Source organism: Plasmodium gonderi, assembly GCF_002157705.1.
Source record: "Plasmodium gonderi DNA, contig: Chr06, whole genome shotgun sequence".
Lineage (NCBI taxonomy): Eukaryota > Apicomplexa > Aconoidasida > Haemosporida > Plasmodiidae > Plasmodium > Plasmodium gonderi.
In genome coordinates, this window is record NW_021628931.1 from 681,957 (window position 1) to 700,580 (window position 18,624).

Consider the following 18,624-nt stretch of genomic DNA (forward strand, 5'->3'; position numbering starts at 1 on the left):
AAACTACGTGCCAGCATGTATAAACATGTGCTACAAGCATGTTCTTGGATTTTATTGGATGTTATTGGAAGTCATTGGATGTTATTGGAAGTCATTGGATGTTATTGGAAGTCATTGGATGTTATTGGAAGTCATTGGATGTTATTGGAAGTCATTGGATGTTATTGGAAGTCATTGGATGTTATTGGATGTTATTGAATGTTATAAATATTATATACTATGTACATGTATCCTTCTCCGCACTAGAGCTATGCCAACTTTTCTTTTTTTTTTTTTTCTCTCATTTTTTTCCTTTCATTTTTTTCTCTCATTTTTTTCCTTTCATTTTTTTCTCTCATTTTTTTCCTTTCATTTTTTTCTCTCATTTTTTTCCTCTCATTTTTTTCTCTCATTTTTTTCCTCTCATTTTTTTCCTCTCATTTTTTTCTCTCATTTTTTTCCTCTCATTTTTTTTCTCGTACCCCTTATGCATTGCCCGGCAGGAGTATTGTAATTGCCATTATTTCCTCTTCAACGGAACGGTAAATGTTGGAGCTAGAAAAAATCGTAAAAAAAAAAAAAAAAAAAGAAAAAAGTGTTATGTGAATTGTATATTTATACATATGTAAATATAGAAATGTTCATATACATTTGTCCACTTGCTATATACATATATATGAAACGTACATGCATGAATCAGTGCCATGGTTCCACTCCCATGTCAGATCCTTTGGAAAAATAACGGCTCACATAAATGGCTCCTACGAGCATATAACAGTATTAAGCCTGAGAACCTGGAAATTTTTTAAACTAAATTTTTTTTTTTTTTTTTTTTTTTTTTTTTTCTGTTGTTTTTTCTGTTTAAATCTGAGTCCCCATTACAGCGCCAGTGTGAGGGAGAATTTTAATTTTTTTTTTTTATTTTTTTTTTTTAATGATACCTCGTCATCACATGGGATATTTTTCTCCAAACAGTTGGAAAAGAAGAATGCGTATTGCAAAAAATATATCTACGAATAAAATCCATATATTTTTTTAACCACGTCATATATGAAACATATAAAATATAAAATGACTAAATAAAAATCTTGCATACGTCAGAAAATTTTGTTTAATTTTAGCTCAGAGTGAGGAAAAAAATAGAAAAAGGTTTTTATCATTACTTTAGTGACATCGAAACTGCTCTTCTCCCCCTTTAAGTGTAACTCTTTTTTGAAGGACTAACAGTAACCGAAGTAAAAATTTGCAAACGTGCAGAGTATACCTTGTGTGGTAAGGAGAAAATTCAAGTAGATATAAAGGGACCACCACATCACACCACACCGCATCACCATTGCTGATATATACAATCCCATTATTTAAGTTAAGAAAAATGGAGGATGGTGAAAATAAGGAAGAAATTATCGAAGGGTTAGAGAACAGAAAAGCAAAAACGCGAAAAGGAAATATAATTTTAAAAAAACGAATAGAAGGAGAATTACATGAAGGGTCTAAAAATTGTCTATTCATAAGTAGCAACAAAAGAACAGAAGAGCTAAGAAATTTTATGCAAGATTTATATAACATACAGAAACCTTTGACATGTTATATGCCAAAGTTACATACAAATTTAGCAGATATTTTAACAAAATTAAATGATCTTGTTGATATATGTATACATAATAGTTGTTCTTTTTTTTTTTCCATTTTTTCAACAAAAAAAAAACCATCCAGATTTCTACTTGGCAGACTATACAATAACAATTTGTTTGATTATTACGTCTTCTCATTACTTTCTTACATTCCCATTAGTTTATTTTCAAATTCCAGAAATATTTTATGTGATACAAAACCAATCGTCCTGATTCAGGGTACATATTTTGATCAAAATGAAATTACAAGAAATTTAAAAAATGTCTTATTCGATTTTTTTAAACACAGGAATGTCGATTCTGTCAGTACTGCTGGTGTGCACCGGTTAATTGTAATCAGTGCATGCGAGGCAACTGCTGCCCCCAAAGTCAGTGCAAAGGAAGTGAATGAATCAGAAGTTGGTACAGACCAAGTGAACAAGCCAAAAGTTGATCAGGCTAACCGCACCGTGGACGGACAAACACCACACATCATGTTCTTTCGACAGTATCTTCTCAAGAAAGAAATTTTTCTGTTATCAACAGAAGGTGATTTATCTCCTCTCGAAGAAATCGGACCCCGTTTCGAATTCGTGCTTGAGAATTGCCAAGTAGCAGATTATCATTTATTTCAAGAAGCAACAAAAAATGTACATGTAGAATTATCAAAAAAAAGGAAAAAGAAATTGAAGAAGGTGAAGATAGATGAATTTGGAAATAGTATTAAAAAGGTTTATGTGCAGAAACAGAATTTTGAAAAATTACACACAAGACATACAAAACTTCTCAACCGAGTGAAGAAGGTGCAAGAACGCCGAGTGTGATATATGTGTAAACGGAATTTCTCTCCCCTCTCCCTTATTCCTCCTGTATGCGTGCACATTCCATGCTTATTATTTTGTAGCACCAATACTTTTGTTATGCTTAATATAGAGATAGACGTGTCTATACACCAATTACTGCACAGAAAGTAGATGCAGAAAAAAAAAAAAAAAAAAAAAAATACACACTCGATATAACAAATTGGCCAAAATACATAGCGAAAGCGTTCCTTCTATATGTTGACAAATACATATGTTATCTACCTCTTCCTAAAGTGCTATATTTTTTTTTTCATTTCATCCATCCCCTCACAGTAAGTGGCTATATATACTCTCTGCGCCACATACACTCCTCCTTATTTGTCTTAGTTTTAGCGAATATGCTGAATATATTCACCCGTTGTGCAGCATACTCAGCGGCATTTCTCTCAACTTCAGTTTATTTGCTTCTAGTCTGGTGCAGCAGCGCACGCCCGAGGGCTGGGAGAGAGGAATATGTGAAAGGTTGAAGAACAGAAATTATTAGCTGCTTCGAATTTTTTAGTTTGTCCATTTTTTCCACTTTTAATTTTTTCACTTTTAATTTTTCCACTTTTAATTTTTTCACTTTTAATTTTTTCACTTTTAATTTTTTCACTTTTAATTTTTTCACTTTTAATTTTTCCACTTTTAATTTTTCCATTTCCAATTTTTCCACTTCCAATTTTTCCACTTCCAATTTTTCCACTTCCAATTTTTCCACTTCCAATTTTTCCACTTCCAATTTTTCCACTTCCAATTTTTCCACTTTTAATTTTTCCACTTCCAATTTTTCCACTTCCAATTTTTCCACTTCCAATTTTTCCACTTCCAATTTTTAATTTTTGTTTTTTTTTTCCCCCACGAACCGGGCCATTCGTGTATGACTTTTAAAACATCGTTTGACACTTTAAAGTTATTCAAATAAAAAAAGTACCAAAAAAAAAAAAAAAAAAAAAAAAAGAAGGTAATAAATACAAATTGGGACAACAGAAGAAAAAAAAAAAAAAAAAAATTCGTCCCAAGCGGTGGTGGAAAATCTGGATAGAGTAATGTTGCATGCACAGAATCACATACTTTTACCATAAAGAAAGTGTAAGAAGGAAAAGAATTCTAAAGGATGAAGAAAGATAATACATTTTTCTTAGATGATGCCGTTGACACTGTACCCCCTACTTTTTAAGGTCTTTCTAATCGATAGAACCCTCAGAATTTGCTCCTTGCTCCAGTTTACCATATCTGAATACTTAATGATAAGGATGTTTTGTAGAATTGGCTTTTGCTTAATAATTTCCTTCAATAGATCTTCATCAGCATATGGAATTTCATTCAATGTGAGATTTATTTTGTTTAAAATAATTTTTAAACTGTTGCTTAAAAATTTCTCTCCTCCTTTATTTGCTTCCTTATTAATAAAAGCATCTATATTTTTAATTTTGATAACTTTTTTTTCTTCATTCATTTTTTCATTTCCCTTCATTCTATCAATTAATTTAATTCCTCTTCGTTGCATATTGGATGTGTTAATTTTTTTAATTAACCTTTTTCCAAATTCTAAGTGTTTTTCTCCTGTTAGGTTCTCTTCTCTTGTACGCTGGTGTTCATCTTCATGTTCTGCATTAATGCCGTGGCAATCATTCCTAGTCGGACCTCCTTCTCCCTCCCCACTATAACTGTTACTCGAGAGATCACTCCTGTGGCTATCTCTACGAGCTCTTCTTTCTTGGGTTGGTTTGTTATTCCTCACTAGATGCATCTCCAAGTTCGTCTCCACATTTGAATCCAAGTGCGTCTCCACATTTGAATCCAAGTGCGTCTCCACATTTGAATCCAAGTACGTATCCACATTTGAATCCAAGTACGTATCCACATTTGAATCCAAGTACGTATCCACATTTGAATCCAAGTACGTATCCACATTTGCATCCACGTTCATCTCCACATTTGAATCCACGTTCATCTCCACATTTGCATCCAAGTTCTTCTCCACATTTGCATCCAAGTTCTCCTCCACATTTGAATCCAAGTTCGTCTCCAAGAGTTCCTCTTCATCCTCTTTTGGAATCCATTTTTTACGCGTAGCCCAACGGTATAACGATTGACCATAGCCCATTCTGTCTTCATCTGGAGTACAGCTTCTTGTGCCCTGATTCTTTGAGACATCTATGGAGATGGGATCATTTCTATCGATTGTACATGTTTCAACATTACATTCTGAATTATTTATAACATTCTTCCTATTGTTAGTGAAGGTTTCATGATGGATGTTCCTCTTTCGAGGTGGATTCTTAAATTCGTTATTGCAAATGTTATGAGAATCAGAATTGTGGTTTATTCCATCGATCTCATCGAAAGTATTTTCTCGCGCGATTTCGTTCCTCCACTGCACTTTTCCCCCCTTTGTCTCTGTCTCTTCACAATCTTGAGGATCCATTCTTGCTTTAACAGCAACATTTGCATGCTGCATTGTTTGGATATCATCATAATTTCGATATATGCCTTTTTCAGAATTGAAATTTACATTTACACATTTTGCATATAAACCTGTGGAGGCAGTTCTTCCAATTGGATAATCATTATTGTAATTCTCCTCTCGGTTACTACATTTCAAAATGTTATTCTCATGGATGTTACAATCTCCATAGCTACTATCACCATAGTTAATATCACGATAACTATCACAATCGTAGGACTTATCTCCTCCACTCACAAGCGCATTCCCATTTTTGGCCCCATTTTTGGCCCCATTTTTGGCCCCATTTTTGGCCCCATTTTTGGCCCCATATTTGCTCTTTATTTTTTCTTTACCTATTATGCCCTTATTCGTATGAACATATTGCTCGCCGAGCACGTGTCCATTTGGGTTTCCCATTCTCTTATTAATTGGCATGGAGAGTGAGAATGGATCACTATAATTACAACCATCACTTCCATTTTTATCACTATAATAAGTAGAAAGGTTCATTTGATTTTCTCCATTTAATATGTCACTTTCATTTTCTTCATATGTAAAACTTTTATCTATTTTGTGCATCTGTTGTCGATAATCATCTGATGATACATGTCCACCATTTGCAGCTAATGGATATTTGTTATTCCTCATTAATTCTACATTCTGGTTTGTCCAATTAATATTTCTCTCTGTCTTTTTTCTATCATTCGATGTATAACTACTACTTGTAGCTCGATTTGAAAGTGTATAATTTGCACTTTTCCATTTGCTTGATGATGATATTATCCCACTTGTTGTATCATTCCCTCTAACATTCATTTCATTCTTAACATGATCTTCATAATTATAACTTGGACATCCAAGTTGGTTATTTTCTTCATACATCATATTATTCATTTTTATTTTTTTTTTTCTTCCCTTCTCAAGTTGTTCATTTTGCTCCAAATTGTTCCCCTCTATCCTTTTTCTAATAGGTGCTTGTTTTCCCTCAACCCGTGGCTGACCTCCATACACTTCTTTTCTCATATCACCTCCATTGGGCTCACTCCCATGAGGCATTCCCCAATTGTCTATCCCACGGCCGTGCATTGCATGCCGGCCCATTTCATGCTGGCCCATTCCAAAATGAACAATACCATCTTGGTAATTTCCCTCATAGCTCATTGTAAACTCCTCCTTTGAACGAACATGCTTGTATAATTCCTCTCTATTGTGTACTTGCCGTTCATCTGAAGTATTCAGGTTTATCTCGTCATCACCTTTATTCATGCAAAAATATTGGAACTTATTTTTAATTGTATGAAAATGAATTCTACTAATGTCTTCTTCATTCAGCAAGTTCATTTCGACGTTTAAAATACCAAGAAGGAAAAGAGCATGAATTAGTGAATAATAAATTGTTTTATTTTCATTCAATATTTTAATACATGTTTCTGGGGAAAACCTAACTAATTCCTGCAATTTTTTAATCAAAAGAATTACGTCATACATATTCATGTTATTCAAAATAGCATAACCATGTTCCGTTATCATTCCTTTATCATTTATTATTTCAATTTTTTCCTTCAATTTTTTAGGATTCCATTTGTTTCTTCGTTTCGAATTTCCAATGTCATACTTCTGACCACTACTACCTGCTGCTCCTGCTCCTCCTCCTTGATAAATACCTTGTCCCTTCTTCATATTCCCTTCATCATTTAAAAATACTTTAAAATCTGAATTTCCATTCCATATATGTTGATATATTTTACTCTCCACATCATCTCCCCAATTGTCATCACCTCCTTCCCCAGACACCTCATCATTTGGGGAAACATCCTCCATCAATTCCATACACACTTGTCTATCTTGGAATTTCTTTCTTTTAACATAATATACTACGTCTTCTTCATTCTTAGAGAACCTTAAATACCCATGGCAGCTTTGAATTCCCAAATGTGTTTTCTTCAACCTGAACACGGTGCATATCAATAATATGTATAAGCGCTTATGTGATTTATGTAATATGTGTATCAGACACTGTGGTGAACATTTTATACACTGTGGAAATGGGAATACAATTAAAAAATGGAAAGAAACAGAATGAGTGTAAAAAAAAAAAAAAAAAAAAAAAAAAAAAAAATACACATTCCTGTTCTTATGTGTTAGGAAATGTGTCACGTTTTTTTTTTTTTTTTTTTCTTTTCTTATTCATTTCTTCTGGAGAAGAAGAGGCAACAAAACATGTCCGTTCTGAGAAATGTCTTTTTTGTTTTTTTTTATTTTTCTTTATCCAAACCTGCAGTAGGTAACTTCATACTTGGGCTTAAAATAAATTTTCACTTCTTCTTCTGTTACATCGTATGGTAGATTGGAAACTGAAAATAAAAAAAAAAAAAAAAAAGAAAGAAAAATAATGTAAAAAAAAAAAAAAAAAAAAAAAAAAAACTACTTTCTCTGTCTGTACAGTGGTTTGCATACGCGCGTTACATTTTTCTGATATGCCAAAAATGAAAAAGATGAGTCACTTTGGAGGCGACGGGAACTTGTCGTGAGTTGAAGTGAGTGGAAATGAGTGGACGTTCGTGCAAAAAGCGAGAATGGCGTAACGCTTACCGAAATACAAGTTTGTGTTCAAATCTTCTGTCATTTATATGTTGGGAAATCTAAACTGATTATCTAATTTTCACTCACTAACATGTGTGTGCGTGGGGGAGGAGCAGATAACAAAAAAAAAAAAAAAAAAAAAAAAAAAATATACTACCTCCCCTGTCCAGAGGAATGTATTAAAACATGAGGTTTTCTTTTAGTGGCGTGTTTTTTTATTTCCTAAAGCTGATCCTCATGGTGCATATCTATCCTATATATATCAATATATATATGTATACATATATTTATACATATATTTATACATATATTTATACATATATGTATATACTTGCAGGGGAGTGTAAAAAAATTGTTTCAAAAATTCTCTGAAAATGTCTGAGCGAAAAATTGTTACTATGGCTATATTTCATTTGATATTTTATCTGAGATCTTTTTTTCTTTTTCCTACCCCCACCCTGAGGGCGTCGAAAAATTGTTATAAAGGGCGCATAAAAAAAAAAAAAAAAAGGAGAAAAATGTAAGATATGCAAAATGGAGAAATAAATGTGATGAAAAAAAAAGGGAGTCAAACAAGGAAAAAAAAAAAAAAAAAAAAAAAAAAAAAAAAAAAAAAAAAAAAAAAAAAAAGAAAAAAAAAAACGAAGAAAAAAGGCAGAAAAAACGTAGCATTAAAAGGAAGAAAAAACACAGCATAAAAGGAAAAAAAAACGTGGCTAAAGGTGGCAAAAAAGCAAGGGGAAAAAAATAAAAATTTGCGACGCTAGCTTTGTGCTTACTTACAAGTAAATTCAATGTCCCGGCACTCTTAACTTAATTTCAAAAGAGAACAAAATTGCATAACTTGCATGCAAAACATATTTTGATGCAGTGAATATATTTTTTGCACTCCTCTGTGCTGTTCCCGTTTGGCTTCATCTTCCTTCCTCTTCTTCACACTATTAGAAGTTTTTTACATCGCTAACGAATTTTTTTTTTTTTTTTTTTTTTTTTTTTTTTTATTAAGAAACATTTGAACGTATAAACAGTGTAAGGAAAATATGAGATACGGTCCTCACTGAAGCAACTCACCTCAACAGAACAGAAAGAAATGTCCAAAAAAAAAAAAAAAAAAAAGTGGAATGTGATTCTTTCATTTAAACTAAAACCACCAAATGAACAAACTTGTGCAGAACTGGATACACCAAAAAGTATGGTAATATAGTAGTAGTTGTATGTACTTATATGTGCGAGTAATAAAATGAAAGTAAAAATTATGGAACTACATTTTCAGGTGTATACAGGGCATATAAAAAAAAAAATTATTTTTTGTTATATTTCCAGAGAACGGCCCATAGTGCATAATTTTTTCATGTCTCTTGTATTATAATTTGATGAACAGGTCGCATTGTACAGTTGTAGTAAAAACAATACGAGTGTCTTCACGATTATGTGATTACATGGATGTAATGTTTACCCGGGTTCTGTCTTCTCTTCTTAACCATCATACTGCATTCTCTCACGCCCTGAGGAGAGAGGCTTACTATACACCCCGTGCTGTACACACATTAAGGTCATGTGATGAAAAGAATTAATTGGGAGCATTGTGTATTTTGTTCATATATATATATATATATACACTTGCATTATTTCAAATATGTTACAGAATGGGTAAAAAGAAAGGTAGTTGTTGTATATACAGATAATTAAAGTTTAATTGGTTCTTACGAAAAATTTAACACTCGAAGATGTCTTACATTTTTTTGTATATTACAGAATGCTGATTTTTTTTTTTTTTTTTTTTTTTTTTTTTTTTTCCCTTAGAACTGAGCAGATTAGCATATTTATGGTAAAAAAAAATTTTAGTACAAAATCATGTATACATAAATGTGCAAAAATATAAATTCACACACATAGGTGCATGCAGACACATGTAGACGAGCATGCGTGGGCACGGTGTAACAGCGTAACATGTAAAAGAAGTGGGAAGTAAAATTTGCACTCATCATCATCAGCATGTGAGAATTCATTGAAATTACTTTTCATCTCTTTCATCAGAAAAGAGAAATATATTCGTGGAAATTACTAAAACCAATTTAATTAAGAATGAAATGCATCAATGAGGGTGGAGAGATAAAATGATTAAAATAAAAAAAAAATGCAGAATATAAAAAATGTACACTATAGCGAAATGTAATTCAAGCAAAGGATTTGTCATAGGAAAGGAGATCTCATATAGTTCTTCTACTCACGAGTTATATCAATCTGCTTTTCAGTTTTTCCAGAAGTTCCTTGTTATTACCAAGCATTATGGGTTGTGCACCATGCAGGCTGTACGTAGGAGGTTGGAAAGGAAGGTCGGGTATGTATACATATATATATACATATATATACATACATTTATGTACATATATGTGTGTATGCAAAAGTATGCACGTTTATACGCCTTCGCATGCATACGTCTCGCGCGTTCTCATTTTTTTCCTCCTTACCAATTCCATTTTGGTTGTGTGTCTGTCTCACTTTGGGCACAGTTCATACGTTCACCTTTCCAGTATGTGTCTAAACGCTCCCTCGAGTCACAGCCTTCATCACCATTGTTTAATCCTATGCCATTATATTCTTTCTGTACACGTTCATTTTTGGAAATAATTCTGTAATGATGTGTTAGGAGGAAAAATAAAAGTATCATCTTACTATTGCCACGTGTCATAAAAATGGAAAAACAACAAAATGGAGAAATAGCAAAATGGAGAAATAGCAAAATGGAGAAATAGAAAAATGGAGAAATAGCAAAGTGGAGAAATAGCAAAGTGGAGAAATAGCAAAGTGGAGAAATAGCAAAGTGGAGAAATAGCAAAGTGGAGAAATAGCAAAGTGGAGAAATAGCAAAGTGAAGAAATAGCAAAGTGAAGAAATAGCAAAGTGAAGAAATAGCAAAGTGAAGAAATAGCAAAGTGAAGAAATAGCAAAATGGAGAAATAGCAAAGTGGAAAAAAAAAAAAAAAAAAAAAAAAAAAAAGATTAGCGAAAATTCTTCAACCCCAGGGTGACAGGTCATAAAACTGGAGAAAGTATTTACAATGTTGTGGACAATCATGTTTATTGGTTTGTTTGTTTCTTTCTCTATTTTATTTTTTTGCATTTTTCATTCTTGTTTACTTGGACGCTTTCTCAAGTGCTTCTCTAGCTATACACTGAGCAACTGTATTTTCCAACTTGTACATTTTACTCATTCTGGATGATACACTTCTGCAAATTTCCCATATCGGAGGTAAGGAAAGAGCGTCAAAAAAAAAAAAAAAAAAAAAAAAAATACATCAGTATGATAATTGTGTAAATAAAGATCCAAGGAATTCAAATATTCACAAAACTTATTAGAGCTTTTCCAAACGAGTTATGTAATATATATATTTTCGTCAAATCAAATGTGTAACACATTGTTACGTTTTTTCATTGTTTAATATTTTCACTATTTTGCATTCTAAATCTTTGTAGAAATTCTCTTAAATCTGATAGCATATATCAAGTCATCTACACACGATTTTATTCAATCGTTCGCTAACCATTCAATGAATATGTAAAAACCAACATGGGTGTTAATTTTTTGTGTGTCTATGGAGCACTTTTTTTTTTTTTTTTTGTCTTCTCCTTGGAGAATAATATAATCGATAACAAAGTTTTTATTACTTTTCAATTTTGACATAAACAATGTAAAACAAAATTTTTTACGATGTTGTTTATCAAATCGTTCACCAGTATACCTTGTTCTGATATTTCTTAAATGTTTTCACATCCCACTTGTTCTGTTTTGTCATTTTTTACATAAAATTTCAAGTCTTTTTTTTTTTTTTTTTTCATTGCAACATTTTTTTTTTTTTTTTTTTTTTTTAAATTACCTATTTGGTGGATCTTCTATCTGTTCCAAGCAATTTTCATTGTGTTCTTTCTTTTTTTCTGAATTTAAGATATTTCCTCCTTCCTCCAATGATTGATCTTCCTTATCATCCGTGTTATTTATTGTTTTAACATCTATTTCCTTTTGATCTTTCATTATTTACCATTAAGAAGTTTATATGTGGATGAGGTATTCGTCTAGCGTGCTTGTTTTTTACACATGGGATGAAATGAAATCTTTTTCGCTTTGGTTTTTTTTCCCTTTTATAAATTTTGAAAGAATATAATTTTCCGGTTGTGCATGACAATGTCGTGTGTGTATGTGTATGAAAACACAACTTTTGATCATTGCATGTTGTTTTCTTCAATTTACTCTTTTGTCTTTGTTTTTGTCATTTTTTTTTTGCCTTTTTTGTTTTGCCTTTTTTTTTTTTTGCCTTTTTTGTTTTGCCTTTTTTTTTTTTCCTTTTTTTTTTTTCCTTTTTTTTTTTTTCCTTTTTTTTTTTTCCTTTTTTTTTTTCCTTTTTTTTTTTTTCCCTTTTTTTTTTTTCCTTTTTTTTTTTTTTTTTTTTTTTTTTTTTTTTTTTTTTTTTTTTTTTTTTTTTTTTGCCTTTTTTGTTTTGCCTTTTTTTTTTTGCCTTTTTTGTTTTGCCTTTTTTGTTTTTGCCTTTTTTGTTTTGCCTTTTTTTTTTGCCTTTTTTTTTTTTGCCTTTTTTTTTTTTTCCTTTTTTTTTTTTTCCTTTTTTTTTTTTTTTTTTTTTTTTTTTTTTTTTTTTTTTTTTTTTTTTTTTTTTTTTTTTTTTTTTTTTTTTTTTTTTTTTTTTTTTTTTTTTTTTTTTTTTTTTTTTTTTTTTTTTTTTTTTTTTTTTTTTTTTTTTTTTTTTTTTTTTTTTTTTTTTTTTTTTTTTTTTTTTTTTTTTTTTTTTTTTTCTCTTTTTTTTTTTTTTTTTTTTTCTATACCTTTTAATGCTGAATGGTGAAAATGTGCGTGAAGAAAATTGTAACAATTTTCCATATAAACGTCATCACGTTTCTTTCTCTACCACACACACCACAGAAGTAAATAAACGAATAGTGTTCATTTAAAAATAGAAAAATTACAAAGTGAACAATCGAATAGGATAAATAAAAACATACCTTATCTTTCAAATCCCCTTCTCCATGAATTATTATCTCGTGCAAGTAATTCCCGTTTCTTTTTTTCTTTTTTTTTTTTTTTTTTGTAACGAATATGCATTATTTGTACTTTTTCACCACGTAAAAAATATATATACATGTTAAGCGGTAACAAGAGGAAAAATAAATGGAAAAAAAAAAAAAAAAAAAAAAAAAAAGACTTTTTCCTTATATTTATGAGAGTAACAATAATTTTCCTACTCTTTTTTTTTTTTTTAAGACAGTCTTTTACTGTGTCAAGGAAAGCATTATATTTACTCATAAAAAAAGTAACATCTTCCTTTAATCATCAACGCATGTATGCGTGTGTGCATATGTGTGTGAAGCCCTTTGTTCTGCAGAAAGATAAAAAATAACAAACGAACGTACACACGAACGTACACACACGCACATACAGAACGTTTACACTTAAGTGTGTATGTAACTGTAAGGTAGACTTACCAATCTACTTGTTTTTGCATTTTCTCCCAAGGCATGTATAAGGGGAGGGGGGGAATGTACCTTTCCACTCCAAAGGAACAAAAGTTAAGCAGTTTCTAACGCCAAGTTAAATTTGAAAAGATGACATTGTCGTTGTACGGAAATTTTAGTGTAACCAGAAAACGGTTTAAACGAGAATGTGCAAATTACAACTAAGCATTAATAATTATGAATAAAAAGGGTTCAGTTATATATTTATGAAATAATTTATGTGTACATTTATTCTTTCGGTTACCATGAATATTAAAGATATCACACGTTTCGGCACATAAGCAATCGAGACTAATTTGGTTTCTTCTTTTTTTTTTTTTTTTTTTTTTTTCTATTTCCTTTCTTAACTCGTTTTATAATTCCAGTTCACCTTAACATGTACATGTACATATATATATATATATATATATATATATATATATATGTGTATATATTTTTAAGAGACAGTAAATAAAAATGTTAGCAAAGTTTTCACTAGAAAAGATCAATAGAAGTCGTTTGCTTAAGGTAAAAAAAAAAAAAAAAAAAAAAAAAAAAAAAAAAAGAAGAGCTAATAGAGCTATACATATTTTTTAATAACTATAGTTAATAATTTTTTCATACCCTTAATTTTTTTTTTTTCTTTTTTCTGAAGTTTAAAGAATCATATTACACATTCGCACAGATCTACAATTGGCTAGCTCCTTCATCTACATTTTTGTAAAATAGGGTATAAAGGGAAAAACAAATATATATATATATATATATATATAATATAATAGAGTACAATAAATAAAAAATGAATGACTTTAAAATTTCTCCCTCTTATAACTATGTTGTGTTAAATTTATTTAACTTTGTTATGTGGATTTTTCGTGGAATTTTTTTTTTTTTTTCACCATTTGTTGATATTTTTCCCACCATTTTGATTTATTTTTGAACGCCTTTTTTTTTTTTTTTTTTTTTTTTTTTTATTAAGAACCCACACCTCAAATGAACACACCATTAAATGCAATGCCTTCTACATTAAGCACATACAAGTGAAATTGCAAAAAAAAAAAAAAAAAAAAAAAAAAAGGATCTTTGTGTTATTAATAAGTGACACACAACATTTTACACCAAAATGAGGATTCTATCATATCTTTGAAAAAAAAAATAAATAAACACCGTGATATGTTTAGTTCAGGAGTTAGCAGGTTAATAGTTTATACAATGTTCAGTTTCGCCAATTTGTTATTTTTTCCACTTTATTAACTCACTATTTTTTCTACATGCAGATTTATTTACGCACAAAAATTACTTTTCAAAATGTGTAATATTGCTACCGTTTCATTTCTCCCATAAATCAAGGAATGCTCTTTTTTTCGTTTTCTATTTCTTTTTTGAACAACATTAATTAATGTTGCTAAAAAGGTTAGATACGACTTTAAGTTTCATCTACAATTAGTTCCATCGTCTTCTGTGAATTTTAACCGTTCACATTACTTTTCTACCCTTTTTTATCACTTTTGTTATAACCTTTCTCCTGCCTTACATTTAGTAAACCACAAATTACTCATTCGTTGGGATTCATTACCATGGGGATTCGAAGCAAAAGTATGGAGACTTTGTTATACATTCATTAGGCTTATTTTTGTGTGTGAGTGTTTATTCTACCGCTTTGCTTTACCTTCATATTATTTTTTTTTACCATTTTTACTATCTTCTTTGTTTTCAATATTTTCACCATTTTTAGCATCTTCATTTTTTTTTGTTTTATTTTTATATTAATATTTTTTATTGTGCACGACTATTACCCTCCATTTTGACCTTGCACATGTTCATATAAAAACGCACATCTCCCCTCACACATGACCTGTGGAATTTACTAACCAATGCGCATGAATGAATGCTTAAAGCGGAAAAAATGTAAATGACCGAAAATGCATGTGACCGAAAATGCATGTGACCGAAAATGCATGTGACTGAAAATGCACATGACTTAAAATGTCTATGACTTAAAATGTCTATGACTTAAAATGTATATGACTTAAAATGTATATGGCTAAAAATGCATATGGCTAAAAATGCATATGGCTAAAAATGCATATGGCTAAAAATGCATATGGCTAAAAATGTAAATGATAAAAACACAAGTGCGTAGAAAAGCAAAAAAACGCAAACATCGTCTCATGTTTTTGCACCTTCCTCAGACCATATTAAGGTGATTAAAATCCCCTGCATAATTTTGAGTAAAAATATTTGTTAGTCTTTTTTATGATCTAGAAAATACTTCCTTTTCTTTTTTTTTTTTTTTTTTTTTTTTTTTGTATCCCCTTGTAACTCCACATGTACAAATGTTTTAATTTTAGGAGCGCATTGTTTTACTCTTTGGTGTTTTCCTAACAGCTTTACATTTCCATGCACTGATGAGAAGAAAAAAAGGGGGATAACTGTGCTGCATAAGAAACAAAAAAAGAAAAAAAAAGAAAAGAAAAAAGAAAAAAAGTATTATATATATGTGAATAGTGATAATCTGTTTGCTTATACTTTTTACATATTTACATGTAAAGAGTTCGACATACCTATCTTCATGTTCCTCACAAACTTACATTGTCTATTTTAATTGTAAGTAGAATTGTTGTTACTACTTATGTTCATTAGACAGATATTAGTATGGTATAGGTAAATATCAGTTTTTTTTTTTTTTTTTTTTTTTTCTCATGTGTAACTATATTTTATTTATTTATTTTATTATTATTTTATTTTATTTTTTGTTGTTGTTGCTTTTAAAATTTTTATAATTATTTGATTAGCTTTAATGTACCGCTCCCCCAACCTTTAGACACCTCTGTTTTTGAGTGATCTGAATAATGATATAATCGTATTTGTCAGTGTTCACCTTTTGCCTACCCAGCAATGTGTACACATGTAAACATATATGAATAGTTATTTATTTCATTACTCTCCTATTTCGTTACTCTACTATTTCATTATTCTACTATTTCATTATTCTACTATTTCATTATTCTACTATTTCATTATTCTACTATTTCATTATTCTACTATTTCATTATTTTTTTTTTTTTTCGTTTTCGTTTTCGTGTGTGCGTTTACATGTTCGTACCACCCTAGCCATTTTTTTTTTTTAAGGTAGTTGAAGAAATTGCCTGAACAGTACAGGCAAATCACAAAAAATTAGCTGTATTTTTTTTTTTTTTTTTTTTTTTACCAAAATAATGAAATAAAAATGAAAAACGCTAGCTTAACATCATTATTGTTAAACATTTTTTTTTTTTGGTTGAAACAAATACATTGTAAGCATGTTGAAAACAGGGAATGTAAACAATGGGATTCATGGTCTACTTGTAAGGATGGAATTTCCACAAGAATATGTTTAACAGATAAATCATTAACGGAAAAACAGACATGTACAAAATGTGACAATTGGAGTGCGTGGTCAACTTGTGTAAATGGAAAGAGAAGTAGAAATGTTACTAATTGTCCATTCATTCGGGAAGAACAAGATTGTGACCCCAATGCATCAGAGCAACAAAATGCTAGAAACAATATAACCATTAATTTTGATAATAATAACGAGGCACATGTTGATGAGGAAAAACAAAATGACAATTTCGAAAATGTGATGGAGACAGAAAGTCGCCTGCCCGTTACAGGTGATAACACAGATGTTACATTTATTGAAAAAAGTACACAAAAGGAAGAAAAAAATGATCATACGAAGAACAGTTTTGCACATGTTATGAATAATTTGCATCATAAAAATATAGGAAATCATAACATTACTCTCTCCACAACATCACCATCTGAAGAAATTACTCATGTTGATACCAATCAGGGGTCTCTACAAAGCGATGAAAAAACAGATAATGCAAACCATATGATAGATACAACATTGGAGAAGAAAGATAGTAACAAGGGCGAGGAAGAAAAAGAAGAGAATAAAAGCATCTATGATCTCAATAGCAACCAAGTAGATGAAGCAAAAATAGGATTATCTAGTGAACCAAAGAAATCAAAAAGTTTTCGTGATAATAAATCAGACAAATTTCCCACGTTACCTGGAGAAAGTGTGAAACAAATTAATGCTATCCCAAAACATATTAATAGAAACTATTTATATGAACAGCAAGGAGAAAAATATGAACATGAGGAAAATAAATCACGAAAAAAGCATAATACAGGGGGGGAAAAAACAGGAGGTGCACCCAATTTTAACCAAACCTACATTGCTAGTGGTATGGGTATCATTTTTCTCTTAACTGGAAGTGCTGCTAGTTATGCTATGTATGCTGGAAAATATAATCAACTATCCGAAGAGGAAAAACCTGAAAATTTCGAAGTCATTTTCAATGATGACATAAAGGTTAAAGAAAATAATAAATCTATGTATGAAGATGAGTTCTGGGCAATTGGGTAATTGATGGATGTCACACCTATTCTTTTTGCCACCACGTGTATACATATACATATATATATATATATATATATATATATATACATACTTGTATATACTTAAGAACATTCTAACAATCGCAATAACAAAATTTTGAGGGAAAAAGTGTCACATTTGAAGTACATGCATGGTCTCACTCACATTAATAAATCAAATAAGAACCAAAACCACGAAAATAAAATAACATATATACACACTTCCTATATATCCATTTTGTTTCCATTCAATCAAATGTAAAGACAAAGACACACACACAAGAACATGATTAAAATGGTATTCCAACATAGGGAAGTGCCTAAAAAAAATTTTTTTTTTTTTTTTTTTTCTTCTTCTCTTTTTTTCTATTTTCAAGTTTGTGAGGTATGCTAGTTGTGCGATTATCAAAGTACACCTCCTGGTTTTCCATCAAATGAAAAGGTAAACAATGGTCGTAATCTGTACATTATTTTATTTTGCGTGGGGAAGGAAAATATATATATATATATATAAAAGAAAGAAAAAATGAAAAAAAAAAAAAAAAAAAAAAAAAAAAAACCATCATTGATAAACTTACACCTTCTCCCCCCTCCCCCCCCCCTTATCTCTACATATTCTTGTTTTTTTTTTTTTTTTCTTTTAAAAAAAATTTTTTTTTTTTTTCCGCAAGGCGCTAAGCTCTATAACTGTTAAGACGCACGAACGAGCTTTTTCTTTTTTATCACTTTTCTATTTTTTATCATTTTTTTTTTTTTTTTTGTTAACCAATTTGGGACACTTTTCATTTCCGCCTTCTATCCATTTTGGTATTTATATTTCATCTTAATTTCCAAAGCATGGTTCAAAAAAAACTTTTACTTAGTCTAAATTTTTCCATTTCTTAAAATTTTTTTTTTTTTTCTCACTTAATATGAACATGCACACATTTTTTTTTTTTTAATCTCATGATATGTACACTAATACGTAAGCGTAAAAATTCAGAGTTGAATTACTTCTACTTTAAATCGAAAAAATATATAGGTACCTACCTATATGCATGCAAGTATGTTTGTGTTAATGAATGTATAATCCTGTCCCCTTAAAGAAAAGAAATATAAAAAAAAAATATGTTAACATGTGAACAAAATATCCTGACTTGGGTTAATTAAACTTTTCCACTTACCACAGTGTTTGTGTTTGTATATGTGTGATAGTTATATACCGGAATTCAAATTTAAAATGTCA

The 18,624-nt window shown here is 30.2% G+C and overlaps 4 protein-coding genes across 4 annotated transcripts; 2 read left to right on the forward strand and 2 right to left on the reverse strand.

Moving 5' to 3' along the window:
* Window positions 1-1,351: 1,351 nt before the first annotated feature.
* Window positions 1,352-2,413, forward strand: PGO_061290 (brix domain containing protein; the record flags this gene model as incomplete). Its single annotated transcript, XM_028686772.1, has 1 exon — window positions 1,352-2,413. The coding sequence occupies one exon, from the start codon at window positions 1,352-1,354 to the stop codon at window positions 2,411-2,413; it is 1,062 nt and encodes a 353-aa protein (XP_028542573.1).
* Window positions 2,414-3,572: 1,159 nt separating this feature from the next.
* On the reverse strand, window positions 3,573-7,509 carry PGO_061300 (hypothetical protein, conserved; the record flags this gene model as incomplete). Its single annotated transcript, XM_028686773.1, has 3 exons — window positions 3,573-6,831; window positions 7,159-7,237; window positions 7,476-7,509. 3 exons carry the CDS (start codon window positions 7,507-7,509, stop codon window positions 3,573-3,575), a joined length of 3,372 nt encoding a protein of 1,123 aa, XP_028542574.1.
* A 2,191-nt stretch (window positions 7,510-9,700) lies between these two features.
* Window positions 9,701-11,499, reverse strand: PGO_061310 (conserved Plasmodium protein, unknown function; the record flags this gene model as incomplete). The annotated part of the gene is made up of 4 exons (XM_028686774.1): window positions 9,701-9,776; window positions 9,938-10,099; window positions 10,608-10,697; window positions 11,345-11,499. The coding sequence occupies 4 exons, from the start codon at window positions 11,497-11,499 to the stop codon at window positions 9,701-9,703; spliced, it is 483 nt and encodes a 160-aa protein (XP_028542575.1).
* Window positions 11,500-16,197: 4,698 nt separating this feature from the next.
* On the forward strand, window positions 16,198-17,388 carry PGO_061320 (merozoite TRAP-like protein; the record flags this gene model as incomplete). The annotated part of the gene is made up of 1 exon (XM_028686775.1): window positions 16,198-17,388. The coding sequence occupies one exon, from the start codon at window positions 16,198-16,200 to the stop codon at window positions 17,386-17,388; it is 1,191 nt and encodes a 396-aa protein (XP_028542576.1).
* Between the last annotated feature and the right edge of the window lie 1,236 nt (window positions 17,389-18,624).